This window comes from Letharia columbiana, assembly GCF_014066305.1.
Source record: "Letharia columbiana isolate WasteWater2 chromosome Unknown Sc0000000_s0, whole genome shotgun sequence".
Classification (NCBI taxonomy): domain Eukaryota; kingdom Fungi; phylum Ascomycota; class Lecanoromycetes; order Lecanorales; family Parmeliaceae; genus Letharia; species Letharia columbiana.
Window position 1 is genome coordinate 2,169,528 of NW_023501036.1, and position 18,564 is coordinate 2,188,091.

Below are 18,564 nucleotides of genomic sequence, written 5' to 3' on the forward strand. Positions count from 1 at the left end.
TGTCATACGTGGATTTTAGATTATCCGCTAGATTGCGATCCCATTGATGTGGATGGCGAATATGCTCTAGCATTCGTAGGTAAGTATCCCTCGGTGGCCTCTTTCTCTGTGAAAGTGCTGTAGGAGCTACGGTAGGCGACACATTCATCGCCCCCGGCGCCGTGATCTCGCACAATGAAAACGTGTATCACAGCGATGAATCTGTGCTTCCCAAGGCGGGGGCGTTCATTCCTGAACGATAGCTTGGCGAAAGTGTTAGGGAGGTGGAGAAGGCTGGGTTGGTCACGTCGCGTATGCAGAGAAGCTTCATATCTTCCCACTGCGTAGAGAGTATGAAATCCTACAACGATACCTGACACTAGACTCTACAGCCTTTGATCCCACAGCCGATAAGGCAATTTAGTAACCCTTAAAGTCCCAGGGCAAGTTTTCCCTCCAGACCAGTAACATTAAGTCGAAGATTTTCGCACAGACCGTGGTGATGAAGCCTTCTCTGCACAGGGTACTGTCTATCCCAATAGCGACTCGGGAAAACCAGCCAGCGTGAGCTGCTTGAGACTGATCTGCAGTCCCTGTGCCTAGGACATCAGAAAGAGAGTCTTCTCCAATACATGTAGCGTGAATAGTAGGACACCCATCACTCGGGAACCAAAATCAGCAGCTAGCTCGTCACAATCAATCATTCGGTCGCTTAATATCGCTTGCACTACTAGTGAGACCTTAAATAGAAGCCTACGTCGCGGCCGCTTACGCGCGCTTATCCACGGCGACGTCGTCGCGCGCTCACGAACTTATCTTGTGCAGCCTTGTTCTGCCAAGTTGAGCTCATATGAGCAATCAATCAAGCATTCCCTCAATCAATACTGTGGGGAGAAGTTGCTGTGTCTAAGTATCCTCTCTGTCGTCGCCTTTCCTCGGATGAGCGAAGAACATGCAACTATGGTGCCGGTTCCATTTGAACAAAGGCACGAGCTCTTTTCTACCACAGCGACCTCATCGGCTACCACATCGTCACCCTCTGGATCCGGCCAGCTAGGCAGCGGTAGTCTTGGGAGATTGGTCCTGCCTGTGGTTCATCAAGGTCAGGATCACATGCTAAGTCTAATCAACCCTATGAAGGAAGAGGATCTGCGGAGATATCTGAGAGGCGATCTGGATGTCGACGGTCTGAACAGGGTCCACAAGCATCTCTGGTTTGCTGGGCTCCCTCAATGCGCACGACCACTGCACCATCAGCTTATGATCGATCGGAAGATAATCATCACGGAACGAGCAGACCTGCACCTGCTATGGCAAGATGAGCGTCTCTACCTCAAACCCTTGCCAGACTATCTGCTGAGCTACGATATTTGGGAAGGGACCCTACTGAAAGATTGGTGTCTCTCAGAAAATGCCAAAGGCTTTCTGTTGTCCTACCTCTGGCTGATTCGCCAAAAGAGTGATTTGGTGATTGCCCAACGCAACAACCTAGTCAGCAACGATCTTACCTGGGAGCATTGGATCTCTTTCAGCACGGCTGTCTTTCCAAACATCGTATCTGATACGTTCCAGGGTATTAGTCCTCGATATCTATACGGCGAACTTCGTCTCGGACGAGTCAACCTGATCTACCGTCTTTGCCGTAATACCAGAAACTTTGAGACGTTCGTTAGGGGTCACTTCTACGGCTATCATACCTATTCAAGCTTTATAGAACAAAATTTTGCTTGGGTCCTGACTGTTATCGTCTACATCACAATTGTTCTGACAGCCATGCAAGTCGGTCTCAGCACGACCGAGCTACAAACCAGTACCTTGTTCAATCGAGCATCTTATGGCTTCACCGTCTTCTCTATAATGGCGCCGTTGGGAATTCTGTTTGGTGTACTTCTTGTGCTTCTGATGCTCATCATCTTCAACCTCAACTATGCGGTCGAGAAACGGTATGCCACGCGACAAGGCTTTCCGACCGTTTTCAATAATGTGACACTTCGACCTTACAATCACTAGGTATCCTGCTACAGTTACGGGAGAATAGCGCATTGGATAGGGTGAGAAAACTCATTGCTGTGCCACAGGCGAAGGAAAGGAAAAGGGGTCACGGCGTAGCTCTGGGATATATAGGATAATGCCCGTGGGAAGTGGCAAAGCAGTAGGTGTAGGTGGCCAACTCATCAGAGTCTGCGCCTCTGCCCGAGAATGATGCCCATTTTTCGTCGCTCGGCTAGATCATGTCCGAGTCCGAGTCCAACCCTGAGCTGTCAATATGCTGACGAGGCTGGCATCCCACAATTTCGACCTAGTCCCAGAGTAGTTAGCATTACGCAGAGCTGGCTCAGCTGGAAAGCGGGGTAGATGACAGCTCATTGATGCAGTAATACATCCTCCATGTTGTCTCGCAAATCGATGGAAGGGAGCTCACGCTTTCTAAAAGCTTCTTAAGGCTTGATCTATCGTAGATCCCAGTAAGTATGTCATAATGAGTAAGTGATCAGGTAAGCGAAGTTGACAAGGCTGGCTGAGCAGATCGCAATGGCGGACTCGCAATCGACTTCCCACGATAAGCCTATTGTCCAAATGGTGAGTGCAGTAGATGAGCGACATGGCACAGCAACAGTATACTGACTCTGCTTGCAGCCATGGGGCTTGCACCTTCTTAGTGATCACACTAGCGAAGCTAGACAGGGGGGAGTTGTTGTGGAGTTGGTGCCTCTTCACGTTAGGCGGTAGCGCTTATCTTGCTGATGCGTGTAATCCAGCATTATCGCCGTTCATGGTCTTGGCGCGAATCCTGACCACGCTTGGGTGCGGCATAAAAATACGACTGCGGGACCCGATAAAGATGTGCGATGGCTCACGGATCTGCTACCGCAGACATTCCGTGATTTTGAACCCAGTATCAGTGCTCGCATCTTCTGTTTCAACTATCAGTCTGCGTGGCTTGGACCGCAGCTGAGCAGGAACCGACTGGAAGGTCTCGCAGGGAGGTTGCTGGATGATGTCCACAATGGCAGAGGCAAGGTAAGTCATATCCATGAAGGACTCTTCTATGCGATACTTACTAATCGTGACTGCAGAGTGGCACTGTGTCAGATCGACCACTCATCTTTATTGGCCATTCCTTCGGTGGACTGGTGATCGAGCAAGCGGTAGTCCAAGCAAACTCTGCGGGGGGTAGGTATGAGTATCTCATTAAGCTTATTGGCGGCGTCGTCCTTCTTGGAACCCCTCACCAGGGATCAAAGTCTCAAAAGTGGGGCTCGATCCTGGCAAATCTGGCCCGTTTAATCGACTATGGTGAGACCGGACTGATGGAAGAGGTGGATGAGAAGTCGATGAAAATATTCGACCTAATCTCTGAATTCAAGAAAATCATGATCAGCATTGACCTGGCGAAGACAGCTGTCATATGCTTCTACGAGAATCATCCGACGAACTATTTGTCGCGGGTGATCAAGACCGGACCGTGGCTTCAGAGACAAACGTCATCCGTGGTGAGAATAATAGATTGGCTTTCTAGGCATCAGAACAATCACTAACGACAGCAAGGTTGTTGAAGAGACGTCGGCGGTGTTGTCCGGATTCTATTCCATCGTCTTGGATTCGGACCATTTGAAGTTGAACAAGTTCGCAAGTCCACAGGACGGGAACTACATGTCTGTGTCCTCGAACCTGTGCAGAATAGCGGCAGCAGCGCCCGAAATCTTTCGAAGCCGTCGAAAAGGTCAGTGGAAATAAAGCGAGTTGTCTGATTGCTTTTGGCTGACTGCAAATCTGCAAAAAGGGACGGCGTCTAATCAGGACAAGTACTTTTTAGTATCTCGAGAACGAGTCAAGGATTTTATTGGCCGTGATAGTCTGCTTGACCAAATTTGGTCGCATTTCTCCCGCGACCAAACAGGACCACCGCCATGTTTGATCCTCCACGCCCTTGGAGGGCAAGGTAAAAGCCAGATTGCGTTGGAGTACTGTCGAAGGTGGCGAGAAACGTACCGTGGTGTCTTCTGGATCAACGCCAATTCTGAGATGACGGTCACGCAATCATACGCTACGATTGCGGCCGAACTGCCGGGAGGATCATTACACGGGACAGATGATAGCGCCGCTTTGATCAAGGTGGTCAAAGAACGTCTAGAACAGTGGAGTGAAGCGTGGTTATTGGTGTTTGATAACTACGATGAGCCTGAGCGACTCCCTGCAATCAGGCAATTCATTCCAACCAGTAGGCGGTTTTCCGTTGTTGATGGTCGAGGCGTTGCTGACCTCAAGGCTAGAGGGGCACGGTCATGTCCTTTTTACCAGCCGTAATCGAGATCTCAGTCGACTCGGCACGCTTCTTGAAATCCCACCGATGGCGGCGGACGAGGGCGTAAGGCTTTTACTGCGTGGGTACGACGTTAATGACATACAACAAGCACACCACGACGCGGCGTTGAGAATCGTCAACCGCCTGGGTCAACTCGCTCTTGCTATCGATCAGGCAGCCGCGTACATCAAGTACAAAAGGATGCCGCTAGATCGATTAGGAGATTTCCTGACCACGTACGAGGCCGAGCGACGTCGAATTCTCTCCTATACTCCGAAAAAGTTTTGGGAGTATCGGAAGATGCAGAGTCAAGGACAAGCGGAACATATCAGCGCCTTCACTACATGGGAAATGTCCTTTCAGCAACTAGGGTCAGGAGACGAGCCGTGGAAGAAAGTTGAGGCACATTTCCTGACATTGTCTGCTTTTTTCGCTCCTACTTCAATCACTGAGTCTCTTTTCCGCTACTATCACGAAAGATATGGCGGTAAAGTAGAATGGATACAGAAATTCAGCCTGGCCGATGGGGACGAGGGGGACGAGGAGGACGAGAAGTCGGGCATGCTGTCTTCCGGCGGTGGAACTCATGGTACGTGGGATTCTGATCGATACTGGGACATTGTCGACAAGTCGGCCGAACTGTCTCTGCTGCAAAGCGTCTCCCCAGGAACAGGCCAGCAGGGAGCAAGTTTTTCCTTGCATCCGCTTATCCGAGACTGGTTGCAGCTCCGATTGAAAGGAAAGGAGCGCCAAAAGTATACGCAGGAAGCGATCGAGGTCTTAGCATGCTGTGCGAAGGCATACGGGATTCGCTCGACTAGTTTGGAGGAAAGGACAGCGCTGATAACGCACATGGATGTGTCCTTGTCAAACGATGAAGAAATCTTGGAGCCGCAAGACAGACTTGGTTGTAATGTTGCAAATCGCAAAGCGGCAAGCTGGTTTGCAAGTTTCTATGCGCATCAAGGGCGATATCGTACAACTGAATCCCTATTTCGCCGTTTGGTAGAGACTCTTAAGAGTAAAGTAAGCGAAGAGCATCCTTTGACGCTAGTGCACATGAGCAATCTAGCGATGACCTTGAAAATTAATGGCAAGTACGAAGAGGCTGACTCAATACACCGACAAACCTTGAGGCTGAGGAAGAAGGTACTGGGGGAGAATCATGTTGATACCTTGATAAGTATGCACGACCTGGCATCGTTATTGAGTGAACGGCGCAAACTTGAAGAAGCAGAATCACTATGTCGACAAACAATAAAGTTACGAGAAACGGAGTTGGGAAGTCAGCATCCTGATACCTTGTCAAGCATAAGCATGTTGGCCGACATACTGGGCAATCGAAAGAAATATGAGGAGGCCGAAGAACTTTTCCGCTCGACATTGCTGACGCAAGGAACGGTATTGGGCAAAGAACATCCTCTTACATTACGAACTATGACCAACCTTGCGGTTGTATTGCGGAACCAAAAGAAGTACGATGAAGCCGAACAAATTGATCGATCGGTATTGATGACGAGGGAAATCGTACTCGGCAAAGAACATCCTAATACATTGACTACTATGAGTAACCTAGTGAGATTATTGATTCTCCAAGAAAGTTACGACGAGGCCGAGCGGGTGGGTCGACAGACATTGATGATGCAAAACATTGTATTGGGTAATGAACATCCTGAAACATTGGAGAGCATGAACAATTTGGCCGTGCTTTTAATGTACCAAAACAAATACGAAGAGGCCGAGCGGATGGGCCGACAGGCATTGATGATGGGAGACACGGTAAACGGCAAAGAGCATCCTGACACGTTGTTGAGTATGGAGAATGTGGCATGCTCGTTGATGGGGCAACGACAAATACGACGAGGCCGAGCGGTTATATCGACAGGTATTGATGCTGAGAGAAAAGGTATCAGGCAAAGAGCATCCTGATGCGTTGTTGGGTATGAAGAATCTGGTGTACCTGTTGATGAGGCAAGGTAAATACGACGAGGCCGAGCGGATGGGCCGACAGGCATTGATGCTGAGAGAAAAGGTATCCGGCAAAGAGCATCCTGATACGTTGTTGAGTATGGTGAATCTGGCGAACACATTGAGGAGGCAAGGCAAATACAAAGAAGCCGAGCGAACATTTGAGTGGGGAGACGAAGGAGAGGGGAGCGGCAGTGGAGAGCGACGCGACGAGGGAGATGGGAACGAACGGTTGCGGCCAAGGATAACAGGAGTATTGGCGAGGAAGCTGCCATTATCTAGCAAATTGTCTCCTCACTATAAAGGCAGACGGAGAAATACGATGTAATGGGCACCCTCAGATGGTTGGCCCGTAGATCAATGTGGACCGCATCATACTACAAAGGCTTGTCTAACAGGATTTATACTATTCTTGTTTCACAAAGCAGCATCTGAGGCAGTTCCGGTCGCGAGCCCAGTAGTCTTCTATCCATAGTACCACGATTCGAAACGCAGATCTGGACTTCTAAGAAAAGTAGACCGATGCCAATCCTCCAATTTCGAGAAATAGTAAGCGGCCACATTCTCCTCAATCGGGCATGCTGGGCAAGCTTCTGGGAAATTGCCGCAAACGCAGAATGCTTTCATCATACCCTTTTGCACGAGTGGAATGTCAACCTTGCCCCTACCGATGAGACCCTCATTTAGGGTACGCATATTGAAGTCTTGTGAAATCCCATTCATCTCCCTCCTCCAGACGTCTGTAAGTTAGTAACTCTGTTTGTACAGCGGCCTGAAGGGGTGCGAGAACTTTGTTCCCGCCAAAGAAATTCTCGTGGTCAGGACTGTCAGGACAGTAGGGCAGGTGGGGTTCACGACTTGCTTCTTCACCTGCGCTCGTCTGGTCTTCGCGGTATTCATTGAAGGTACTGAACTCATTCTCATCCTCCCTTTCGTTTGAGATGGACCGTCGCCTAGAAGGTCTGGCTTTCCATTCTGCTTGTGAGTGCCTGAGAACAATAGTGAGGACCTGCCAACCTGTACTCAGCTCCCTAGACCACATCGAACTCAAGCTAGCCGGCACCTTCATCGCGAGCTCAACAGGGTCCATTTCCTCGTGGCTGCATTCGTCAACATCTTCATTGCCCGGAAGAGCCTGCGCAGAGACATTTGCCTTTAGCAGGGGATTTGCTCCATAACTCAAGAGGCAGAGCAGACAGGCGAGGATGCCAAACGGAGTTTCGTTTTTGCAACCAGAGCGAGAAAGATGCAGTCCAACCAAAGTCAAGGTATGTAGGGGTAAAAGCTGCAGCTTAAGTCCATAATGCGAGCAACGTCTCAGTAACAGCACACTTGGTACGTTGATGTCTGGCCTCCAGCGAGGCCCGTGCCCGAAGACGGTTCCTAAGCAATGACAACTGGTCTGAACCGAGGTGTGACAGACCATGTGCTTCCATTGAAATGGTATGCCCGAAGGACCGTTCGCCAAAAGCGTGCGAACGCAATCAGAGTCAGCGTTCCATCGACCGCAGATATCCACGTCTTCTCCCTCAAAACGTTTGTCTTCCTTGAAAATGACGTCAACTACACTGGGCAAGCAAGACGTGTGAGCTTTGAGTATGCTAATCATGAGTTGATCTAGAACTGGATGGCCCAGGTCATTGACATAATTTTGAGAGCGCGCGGATGATCGAGAGCGTCGAGAACATTGCAGCATGTCTTTGACCCGTCTAGGTATCTGATGGCGAGGTGAAGCGAGTAGAGCCCGGTGATGTCAACGTTCTCCCCAATTTCTTCAAGGAGGCCAATTACTAAGTTCACATTTCGACTCATGATGCTGAAGCCAAGAGCCTCTTTGAGAAGCTCTTTAGGTGAGCCTCGTGTCGCTCTGGCCTTTAGATCCACTGCTATCGGCAAACCATCGAGGCTGAGGTTGCTAAAACCGTTGCTTTCGAGGTTATCGCTGAGCTTACCAGTGAACTGTTTGGAGTCACAAAAGCCAGGCCACGTTGGCCAACTTTTCTCGTCGTTGAAGTTGAGATTCTCTGTTGGGAAACGTGGTGGGGAACGTGGTGGGGAAGAGATTGGCAAGCCGTAGGGATCGTAGTGAATGCTCCACCGACAAAGAGACGACAGCATCCTCACGGAGCTTACCAGGGTGGCATCAATGGTCTCGTCCTCTCTCGGAGCCGGCTGGGATGCTGTAGTACCCATACTCACTCCCGGTGTGTCCGGCGAAGAGATTGAGATAGATTCTCGTTGACGGTAGTCATTGAAGCCAGGAATATCAGCAGTCCAAACTTGAGGACCCCGGCCCGAGAGCTTTGTTGTTTTAAAGGCGAAGAGCCAATACTAATACATCCAAGTCGACATGTTGCTATACATGCGGTCAGGAGCGCCGGCACCAGTACTGGATAGATTACCTACACCCTCTATAGTTTTTCCATTGATTTAAGCAGCTCCATGTGTCTTCCTTGTACGAAGAGCCGCGCTCTACCAATAGCAGTCGTTTCTGTGACAGCCACAGCCATGGGAGACGGCGCTCCATGCGGGAACTGTGGAGCAGTGACTACAACGTCACTGAGTGATAAGACGTGATCCGCAGCTCTGGCTGCTGAAGATCTCATAGTACCGTAAGACATATTCCAATTCATAAATCTGGCCAACAATGAGTGGGTCAGAAGCTGCTGCTGGGCTCAAGAGCCTTTACATATTATTACCACTCTGAGCGATATGTCCAGAGAAGGAGCTAACATCTCCGACCGCTCCAGACGGCTGCTGGGCTCAAGAGCCTTTACCTATTATTACCACTCTGAGTGATATGTCCAGAGAAGGAGCTAATAACTCCGACCGCTCCGCCTGCGTCTGGTTGTAGTATGATCGCCCTTCTTCTCTCAGTCCTGACATATCTCCGTAGGTTCTTGGTGTCAAATTTTTGCACTCCGCGTGTGATAGCGGACGATGCGCCCAGCTATACCCTTGTTTAGATGACTTGAAACAACGCGGCCTTCTCCGAAATCGAGACATTCTTCTTCAACTTCCACTTCTTGGTTACCTAATATTTATACTGGGACTCACTAGATACAGAAGAGAGGAATCAACATTCGGCTCTGAAGGCGCGATCAGCAAAGGGTGTATGCAGGTGAGACTCACGCTGCGTCGAATGCGTACTGATCATTGATAGCTTTGATGACGTTGGATAGGCTCCAGTTCTCATGAATGTACAGACGCTCGACGGTAGGGTTGAGAAGCTCCCATTTCCGATCGAATGGGACACCAAGAAGCGAAAGGGGAAGACATTGTGGATCCACCAGATCCATAGTGAACAACGACTAGCAACGTCGAGGTTGATACGATTGAGCTGGTGAAATATAAGGAGAAGGCTGTTGAGTATGAGAAAGAAAATAGGAATATCCGCATATTTGCATATGGCCCTGAGGCTGGGAGAGCAGGGTCCTCGGACACGTGTCCATTGATCTGGCCACATTGAACAAGCCATGGTAAAAGGAGACGGAGGTGCAATATTGAAAGGGTAGGTAGAGTGATACGTATGAAGCGGTGGGTGAGACGCCAAGGCGAGCAAAAGAAGACTGACCATAGAGAGACGAGAGAGGATACTTTAGACTTCCGAGTCCAAGGCGAAAGCGCGGGAAGCGGCTTTAGCAGTCGTGGCGTCTGAAGCCTCGGAAGCTAAGGCTTAGTCGTAGATCATCCAACATCACATCCCGCGTCTTATTTGGCTCCTAGTCTCATTCTACACGCTGAACAGAAGTGTACTGTCCAATCGAGTGAAAGAACAGGGCAGGTATTGGACGCACCTCTACAGAAAGGGCCAATAGATGGGAAGTGGCGGCACACACCGTAACCGACCGGCTTACCCACAACCATGGACGCTAATGCAAACAAAAGTAGACTGGCCAATCATCGGACTTTAGGGTGTCGCAAAGAAACCCTGCCATCGATGCTCCGTCGAGGATCGGAGCGCAGGCCGATAGACAGGAGCTCTTCTTGGAAGGCGGGTTTGAAACATGGCGACGCGATGATTCAAACCCAAGCCGAGGCAGGGGGTAAATTACAATTTACCCCAAAACCTTGATCCTTACAATTTCCCTAATTAATTTTCTACCCCTCCACCAAATCTTGGGGTATGAAATGTATTTCATTTTTTGGGTATGAATTTGTAATTATTAGACTACGTTTTAGTGCCCGGCACTTAACGTCCCTAAAGAAGCCCGGAGCCTTAAAAGCCCCTAGAAAATTGAACCCTAAATTTATCGCGGATTGGGGTGAGTTGGGTATATAAGAGCTCGCCTCAGCCCCGGAGCGAGATTTCGACGGTTACGGCGAACCCTAGGGTCTTCGTTCGGGGCTCCCGGGGCCGGTCCGGCCTGATTTCCAACCCCGAAGCCTAACCTCAGCGCACTATGGTAAATTATTTTCTACCCCAAGGAATGGCATTACGATTCTACCCCATTGGGGTTGAAATTTTGGGGTTTTTGTAAGGATCCAGGTTTTGGGGTTGATTTGTATTTACCCGAGGCAGCGTCACGCAGGAACACGGACGATATTTCGGTTGGAGCCTCTGCATGCGTGATACGATAGAAAGGAGGACCAGGCAGGCTGCATACATACATACATACACAGAGCCTTCTAGACTTCAGTCCGGACGGGACACTTGCACGCATTGCCGCAGTGTCCGATGAGATAGATGATCGACTCCCAACGCGAAAAATCCCCCGCCGGCCCCAAAGACTCAATGCTTGTTTCGTTCCTCCCGTACTGCTGTTCATGTCTATAATGGCAAGGCGAGTGCCATTGCAGGGTGTTGGTTTCGACGAAACATTTCACCAGCTCAGTAGAACTGGGTATGATGAGATATCAGTTGTGGTCCCACTACTAGGAGGAGCGAAACAAGTAGTGGGGTCACAACTAACAAGATCTTTCAGCTGCGGATTCAATCCTCCATGGTTCTTTTACCAGGCTGCGATGACAGTCAGGAAACACACTCCACTTCGAGTGCTGCACCAGGTTCTCGTGCGTGAACAGATTGGGCGAGCGCCGCCCTCTTTTCGTGCGTCTGAGGCTAGGCCTCCTGAGTTACAAATTGTTTATATTTCCAATGTGGACTCATTAAATTTCCTTCATTTCTTCACGTTACTTCTCGGTCTTCGCCTATTGCGGCACCCTGGGCGCGACCTCTCTCCAAAACTGACATCGTGAACCTCTACCGCCCTCCCAGGTGTCAGCGTTGACCAGTCGAAAGTCGTTGCTAACGCCCGGGTCCAAACGAAGGTCATACGAATAGCTAGGCGTCACCAAGACGCTCTGCACCGTCCCGCCCGTCGTGTTGAGGTTCATCTGGATATTCGACGTGTCCGAGTACGTTGGCCAGTGCAAGTTACTGCCATGGCCTCGAGGCACTGTTGCGTATGTAGCGTTCCCGCTGGCTTCGATGATCGGAATCACCGGACTGTTATTCATGATGAAATTGCCCCATAATTTCTGGAAAGCATAAATAAAATCTAGGGTTGGTGTCGTTGCGTTAACTGAAAAGTATGCGGTCAGGTCAGCGCCATGGTACGCTGGAGTGACAGAATACTGGTATTTCCAGCTCTCTCTTCCGGCACCTGAGAACGCTTCTGCGAACCAGTAACCAGGACAGGTAAATGTGACCTCGCTGTTGAGATTGAATGCGCGCTGTTTTTGACCTGTGGCGAACTCGGATTGGTTCAGAGCTGTAGGTCCGCTGTTGCCAAGGGTATCGAACAGTGGTGCTGAAAGGTCAGTGTTGGAATTGTCAAACCGATAAATCTGCAGAAGGCGTGATTTATCGGCTGCGGTGAGGGAGGGTAAGGTGGTATTGACATAATTTAGGAAGTCGTCCGCGGTAAGAATTGTTGAAGGGGTCAGCGGAGCACCTTCATTCGCATTATTCTAAGAATCTTGTCAGAAGGTAAGTCGGCTGAGAATCTGGCAACTATAGCACACACCCCAATAAGGAGACGTTTCCCGCTCACTGCTTTCTCAAGTAACTGCTGCGATGGCGCCGCTTGGACGAAGTTACCGTCAGTGACAGGTAAGAAAGCGAAAGTCCCAAACTCTCCAGACTGCGACACAGTAGCACTAGCGTTTTGTAGCACGGCCGTGTTCGCGCTCACTAAACAGTCAAAGACAGAGGACTCGGTGGTATTTGAGCCAGCAGTGCAACCGGCAGCTTTGGCAAACGCTTCGTAATACTGGGTTGGAACCTGATCATTGTAGTGATACTGCTTTGCCAAATACACACTTGCGGCTATAAGCTTTGGAACGAGTTAATCGAGTACTGCTTATTGGGCAGATGCAATCTTACGTTGTCAAAAAGCGTAACATCCTGCTTGCCCCCGTACGCCATTGCTTGTAGCATGACAGAAGCAGCACCAGCAGACTCACCAGCAAGAGTAACCTTCCTGGGATCTCCGCCGAACTTTTTAATATGATTTTGGACCCATCGAAGAGCAAAGTGTTGGTCCAAAAGACCAGCATTGACTTGGCCATTTTGTTTGACATCTTCAGACGATAGGAATCCAAATGCGCCAAGCCTATATTGGATTATGACTGCAATGAAACCATTGTCGTTTGTGTTAATCAGCTGGCTAGGATCGTACACTGCCCCAAAGAGACCGTAACCGCCTCCATCTAAAGGAACATTAGCTTTTGGCTAGAGCTTGGGACGAGAATCGGGCGAGTCAGCATACGGATCCAAAAGATGACTGGCAGGTTCTTCGCATGCGGGGGTGCGTAAACATTGAGGAACAAGCAGTCTTCATCACCTGGTCCCGAATTGAAGCCATATATTGCAGGGGTTTGCGCAGCGCCGGATTGTGGACAAAGTGGCGGTTGGACTACGGCTTGGGTGATGGTGTTATTCTCTGACGGAGCTGGGGTCTGAGGTGCCTGCCATCGTAGCTTGCCAATCGGAGGAGCAGCGTATCGGATGCTGCGAAACTTGCGTCAATTGGCATTCTCACATTGTCGAAGGCAAACTCTTAGCAGTCGCAGCGCACCCTTTGAATACATTGAGCCCAAATTCGGAGTCGTAGTATCCTTGGTAACGATCATAGCCAAGGTCGACAATTGGAGCAGCAACAGAAGCAGACCGCCTATCACTATTGTAGAGGGGCACGATATACCGCGTGGCAGGCGTGGTAGGTGTGTTAGGCGTTGCAGATGTGGCGACAATGCTTGTAAGCAGCACGCAAACTCTGCACCAAACGCGAGTAAGTTCCATGGTCAGATGCAGGTCAGCACTCGTGATTTGATGGGATAGAATGGTGAGTAATGTAGGACTGCAGGACTGCAAGACTGTGCAGAACTGCAGGAATGCAGGACCGCAGGGGAGACGGGAGGGGAGGGGGAGGGGGGACAAAGACTCTAAACTAAGTTATCTTGAGGTTACATGGGAAGGTTGTAGTGTCGGTCAATTCGATGCGACCAAAAACCACTCACATATCTGAGCAATAAGGTACCTGATTACTTTACTATGACTGGTGGCTACTTTTGCGGCTGTTGCGATGGCACTTTGTGACGTCATAACCGATCTGCTGATCAATTCAACTCATGCAGTTCACTTCTCCATCCAGCTTCTGAAACATCAAAAGAGCATATAATCAGGATTCGGATGGTATTCTTGATGACAGCGGGAATAGCGGGAGTCAGTTTACCTTTTCCATGGCCCCAAACTTCTACTCATGGACTAATTACCTTAATAAGTCCTTTATTAGTGTACAACATATTATCCGCCCGAATCCGAACCCACTCCCACCCACCAGGCCCACCCCACTCTCTTCAACCGTCCTTCCGCCATCCCGTCCCACGTCAAAGTCGCGACCGCGTAATTGGATAGTGACTCTAGAAGGATGCCGATTACATATTACTGACAGTCCTAATTCCTGCACCTCTTCGACTAACGGTAACCCTTTTCGTCCTGGCATTGACTTTGATGATGTGATCGAAGCTATCCTCGTCATGCTTGTTTCCAGCTGGAAATCCCTGCGGGGTTCTGCGGTTCATGATAATAATTATCTGAATGTGCCTCGCAGGCTGCAGATAACTCAATTGCATTCTCATCCTGACCACCGAATTACAGCATTTCTGTGCTCTTGAGCCTCCTCACTATGACTTCTGATCAAACGGGCTCACGGGTTGCCGCCGTAATCGCTTGCTACATTGTTCCCATACCGCTGGAAATCATTGCTACCAGCTTGCGCATCTACGCGAAGCAGCGCCAGGCCCAGGGCGGGCTCGACAGATTTACAATAGACGACTTCTTTATTGTCTTTGCTACGGTTGGTGGCCGCCCGATGACAGATGTCTTTTCGCCAACCTTGTGAATTTTGGATATCGAAGCCTGACCTCGCTCTTTAGATCTGCGCAGTAAGCGAATGTTGCGTGGGCCTGGCTTACGGTTGGATGATTTTCACAATTCACCGTGTACCTCATCTCTAATCTTGCTGCGGCAGGACCTCCTCATGGCTTTGGAAAACATATTGATCAGGTTTCCGCGCACGATTTTGAAACCTTTGAAGTGGTACCAAGAAACAGCCACGGCACTCGAGCAATCTTGCTGTAGAAAGCTGACCGATATCGATACATTTCCAGGGCAACTACATATTCAGCCACTTCTACAACGTAACTCTAGGAATGATCAAACTTTCAATCCTGACTTTCTACTACCGCGTGTTTGTCACGCCCGTCTTCCGAAGAATCGTCCTAGCGACCATAACCTTCATCGCGTTATGGGTTCTGACCATCACCATTGTTTTGGCTCTTGAATGCCGGCCGATCGCTAAATTCTGGAATCCTACTACACCCGGCAAATGCTTCAATCTGGTTGCTTTTAGCTACTTTACCAACATTTCGAACCTGGTTACCGATCTTTGGATCTTCTTGCTTCCGATTCCGGTCATCTGGCGTCTGCATATTACCAATCATCAAAGGCTTGGTCTCTGCGGCGTCTTCCTGATCGGTCTAGGGTGAGCTTCACCTCGTCTTTCCCTGTACCCCTGGCAATATCCTCTTGGTCCCCTACAGTTGTCCCACCTTTTTTCCCCACAAGTATACCACACTGACATCATCAATACAGGACCTGCATCATCAGCTCCGTCCGAATTTCAGTGGTAGTAGCGCAAGGCTCCACCGACTTCACTTGTAAGCCTCATCCCAACTCACCCCACACTTATCAGCCCACAATGTTAACCGCACAATAGGGGTCGGCGTCCCCCTAGGAATCATGTCGGTGTTCGAACCACTAGGCGGTATACTAAGCGCCAACCTGCCAATCACCTACGTCCTGTTCGCCAACTCCTTCCGCAAGGTGAGAAACACGATTTCCGGCACCCTCTCTGGCCATCTTAAACCTCGAGGACCGCTGTCGCAAAGCTCGAACAATAGATTTGGGAGAGGGCAGGATGTGGAGGATCGGTGGATTCAGCTTGATCCGCAGACGGACTGGTCTACCGAGAGCAAGCCACTGGCTTGTGCTACACGGGAAACGGAGGGTAAATAAAGGGCTATGTAAATGTCATGATCAGTTATGAAGTTGATATTGCCAGGATACAAAAATGTTGTAGTAATAGTATACTTGAGGTGTATGACATATAGTAATGCCTTGCCAGAGACACTTGTGTCAATTGTGACGCTGACCAAAGAAAAGAAAGGGCAAGACCGCAGAGAGGACCCGTAAAGCAATCTTCTCGGATCCCAAGCTCCGTACATGTGTCGACAAACGTCATAATTCCATCCCATATGATGCGATGAGCGCAGGCTGACGGACCTTACATTCAGTCTCTCAATCTACATGTCCAGCGCTGCCGATTTCGGAAACCCATTCCCCATTATCCCGCCGCGACAGCAGCCGTCGAGAGGAACAAACGGGGAGTGACTTTGTTTGCGAGTAGCCATCAGAGCCTGCCACTCGTATCACAAAAGTTTCTACTTGCCTGGGCGTAGAGTAGCTTCCACACGAAACGAATTGGTAGAGCTTTCCGCTTTGTGGCAGGATATGGAGATTGCATAGCTGCTAATCCCATTCGAGGTTTTGGGCACGCCGTAACCGTTGAATTACTCAAAACTTTAGAAAAGCTACTAAGCTACTTTGAGGTTTTGGGCACACCGTAACCGTTGAATTACTCAAAACTTTAGAAAAGCCACTAAGCCACTTTGAGGTTTTGGGCACACCGTAACCGTTGAATTACTCAAAACTTTAGAAAAGCCACTAAGCCACTTTGAGGTTTTGGGCACACCGTAACCGTTGAATTACTCAAAACTTTAGAAAAGCCACTAAGTCACTTTGAGGTTTTGGGCACACCGTAACCGTTGAATTACTCAAAACTTTAGAAAAGCCACTAAGCCACTTTGAGGTTTTGGGCACACCGTAACCGTTGAATTACTCAAAACTTTAGAAAAGCCACTAAGCCACTTTGAGGTTTTGAGCCCCCCCGTAACCGTTGAATTACTCAAAACTTTAGAAAAGCCACTAAGCCACTTTGAGGTTTTAGGCACACCGCAACCGTTGAATTACTCAAAACTTTAATTCGTTAATTAGTGAGGTCTTTACGATAGCTGATTAGCTAGTTACTCTCTTTACTTACTATTAAAAATATATCTATTATACTTAAATTATTATTACGATTTTAATAATCTTACGATCTTACTTACTTATATTATAACCCAATTAAACTTAGCGTATTAAGGCCTTTCGATCTTTCTATCTTACTATAAAGTTTATACTTATAATAATTCTATATAGATAGTATTCTCTTTATACTATAATATAGAGTTATTATATATACTATTAAGTCTCTAATATAATACTATCTATCTTTCTTCTAAAGCGATAATAATTTATTTACTAGTTATATTAAATATATAATTAAGAAGAAAGTATATTATTAAGAAGTTAGTAGTTATAGCTAAAGAAGCTTACTACTCGAAAGATTATTTAAAAGAAAGTCTTTTACTTATATAAAGGCTAATCTAGCTAGATTAAATAAGAATCTAAAGAAAATAAATATCTTTAATATATTAAAAGAAATAAACTCTTAGACTAAATCTTCTTTATACGTCTACTAACTTAATATTAGCTATATACTTCTTAATTTTAAATTTAGATAATACTTAAAGTTAAATCGTTATAAGTAAGTTATAAATATGTTATTATTTAGAAGAACTTAAGAACTTTAATAAGAAGATTCTAAATATTAGTAAAGCTAAATCGTTTATACGACGTAAGAGAAAGCGTTTTATCTTTAGAAGATATACTATTAAATCTAATTTAAGTTATATCGAAGTATAACTTATAAATATTACTAAAGAAGAGTTAATTATAATCTTTATCTTTATCTCTAACTTATAGAACTTTATAAAAAGCGCTATCGAAACTTCTAATACTTAATATAATAAATTAAAGATATTAATAGAAAGCTTTCAAACTACTAATCGTAATATTAAGATTCTTTAATAATAAAATAAAGAATTTAACTATAATATCGCTTAAGCTAAGATAAAGATATTAATAATTAATACTTAGCTAAGTAATAGTAATAATTAATTATTTTATAAGCGAGAAATTAATAATAGACTTCGAGGCTTACGTAATAGATATCGTATTAATACTATAAAACTTATTAAAGAAAATAAGAAACTTAAATAAGACTTAAGACGTAAAGAGTAATAGTTAAAGAAGTAATAATCTTATATATTAGCTAATTTAAAAAACTTCGATAAGAAGAATATAAAGATTATATCTCATTAGCCGAGTATTTTTATTAGTAGTATTTATCGAAATTTACGCTATACCTCTATTACGAATCGCGTAGAGAATATAGAATTAAATAAACAATATTCTCGATATCTCGAATTTTTATAATATTAATAATCGAAATAAGTGAAATAGCTAGCGTTAATATCTTAAAGCGAAATTTAAATAAAGCGCTATAATCTTTTCTACTAAACTTAAAAAAATCGATTATATATAAAATTATTATAAGTTTACTATATATAATATTATTAAAATAAGAGTAAATAAAGATATCTTAGACTCTATATTAAATTATCTAAGAAATAATTAATAAACTAGATAATATATTCGAAATATATAATAAGATTATTAAATCGAATATTAAGATATTTAATTCTAAATTTAATATAAGAGTAATAGATAAGAAGAAATCGTTTAAGAACTTCTACGTATAATTCTCTATAGCTATCGCTCTCTTAAGAATTTACTAATATTTATAAGATATTTAATCTAAAACGATTAATCTTTATACGCCTAAAATATCGAATTTCAAGAA

The 18,564-nt window shown here is 46.7% G+C and overlaps 5 protein-coding genes across 5 annotated transcripts; 3 read left to right on the forward strand and 2 right to left on the reverse strand.

The window, feature by feature from the left end:
- Positions 1 to 939: 939 nt before the first annotated feature.
- On the forward strand, positions 940 to 1,989 carry HO173_000626 (uncharacterized protein; the record flags this gene model as incomplete). Its single annotated transcript, XM_037302575.1, has 1 exon — positions 940 to 1,989. One exon carries the CDS (start codon positions 940 to 942, stop codon positions 1,987 to 1,989), a length of 1,050 nt encoding a protein of 349 aa, XP_037171154.1.
- A 522-nt stretch (positions 1,990 to 2,511) lies between these two features.
- HO173_000627 (uncharacterized protein) lies at positions 2,512 to 6,581 on the forward strand (the record flags this gene model as incomplete). The annotated part of the gene is made up of 8 exons (XM_037302576.1): positions 2,512 to 2,559; positions 2,617 to 2,681; positions 2,739 to 3,000; positions 3,057 to 3,473; positions 3,529 to 3,703; positions 3,764 to 4,201; positions 4,254 to 6,098; positions 6,199 to 6,581. The coding sequence occupies 8 exons, from the start codon at positions 2,512 to 2,514 to the stop codon at positions 6,579 to 6,581; spliced, it is 3,633 nt and encodes a 1,210-aa protein (XP_037171155.1).
- A 351-nt stretch (positions 6,582 to 6,932) lies between these two features.
- HO173_000628 (uncharacterized protein) lies at positions 6,933 to 8,446 on the reverse strand (the record flags this gene model as incomplete). Its single annotated transcript, XM_037302577.1, has 3 exons — positions 6,933 to 7,388; positions 7,677 to 7,821; positions 7,878 to 8,446. 3 exons carry the CDS (start codon positions 8,444 to 8,446, stop codon positions 6,933 to 6,935), a joined length of 1,170 nt encoding a protein of 389 aa, XP_037171156.1.
- A 2,958-nt stretch (positions 8,447 to 11,404) lies between these two features.
- On the reverse strand, positions 11,405 to 13,499 carry HO173_000629 (uncharacterized protein; the record flags this gene model as incomplete). Its single annotated transcript, XM_037302578.1, has 5 exons — positions 11,405 to 12,166; positions 12,223 to 12,531; positions 12,582 to 12,907; positions 12,967 to 13,208; positions 13,276 to 13,499. The coding sequence occupies 5 exons, from the start codon at positions 13,497 to 13,499 to the stop codon at positions 11,405 to 11,407; spliced, it is 1,863 nt and encodes a 620-aa protein (XP_037171157.1).
- Positions 13,500 to 14,385: 886 nt separating this feature from the next.
- HO173_000630 (uncharacterized protein) lies at positions 14,386 to 15,776 on the forward strand (the record flags this gene model as incomplete). The annotated part of the gene is made up of 6 exons (XM_037302579.1): positions 14,386 to 14,556; positions 14,636 to 14,675; positions 14,731 to 14,798; positions 14,870 to 15,243; positions 15,354 to 15,418; positions 15,478 to 15,776. The coding sequence occupies 6 exons, from the start codon at positions 14,386 to 14,388 to the stop codon at positions 15,774 to 15,776; spliced, it is 1,017 nt and encodes a 338-aa protein (XP_037171158.1).
- Between the last annotated feature and the right edge of the window lie 2,788 nt (positions 15,777 to 18,564).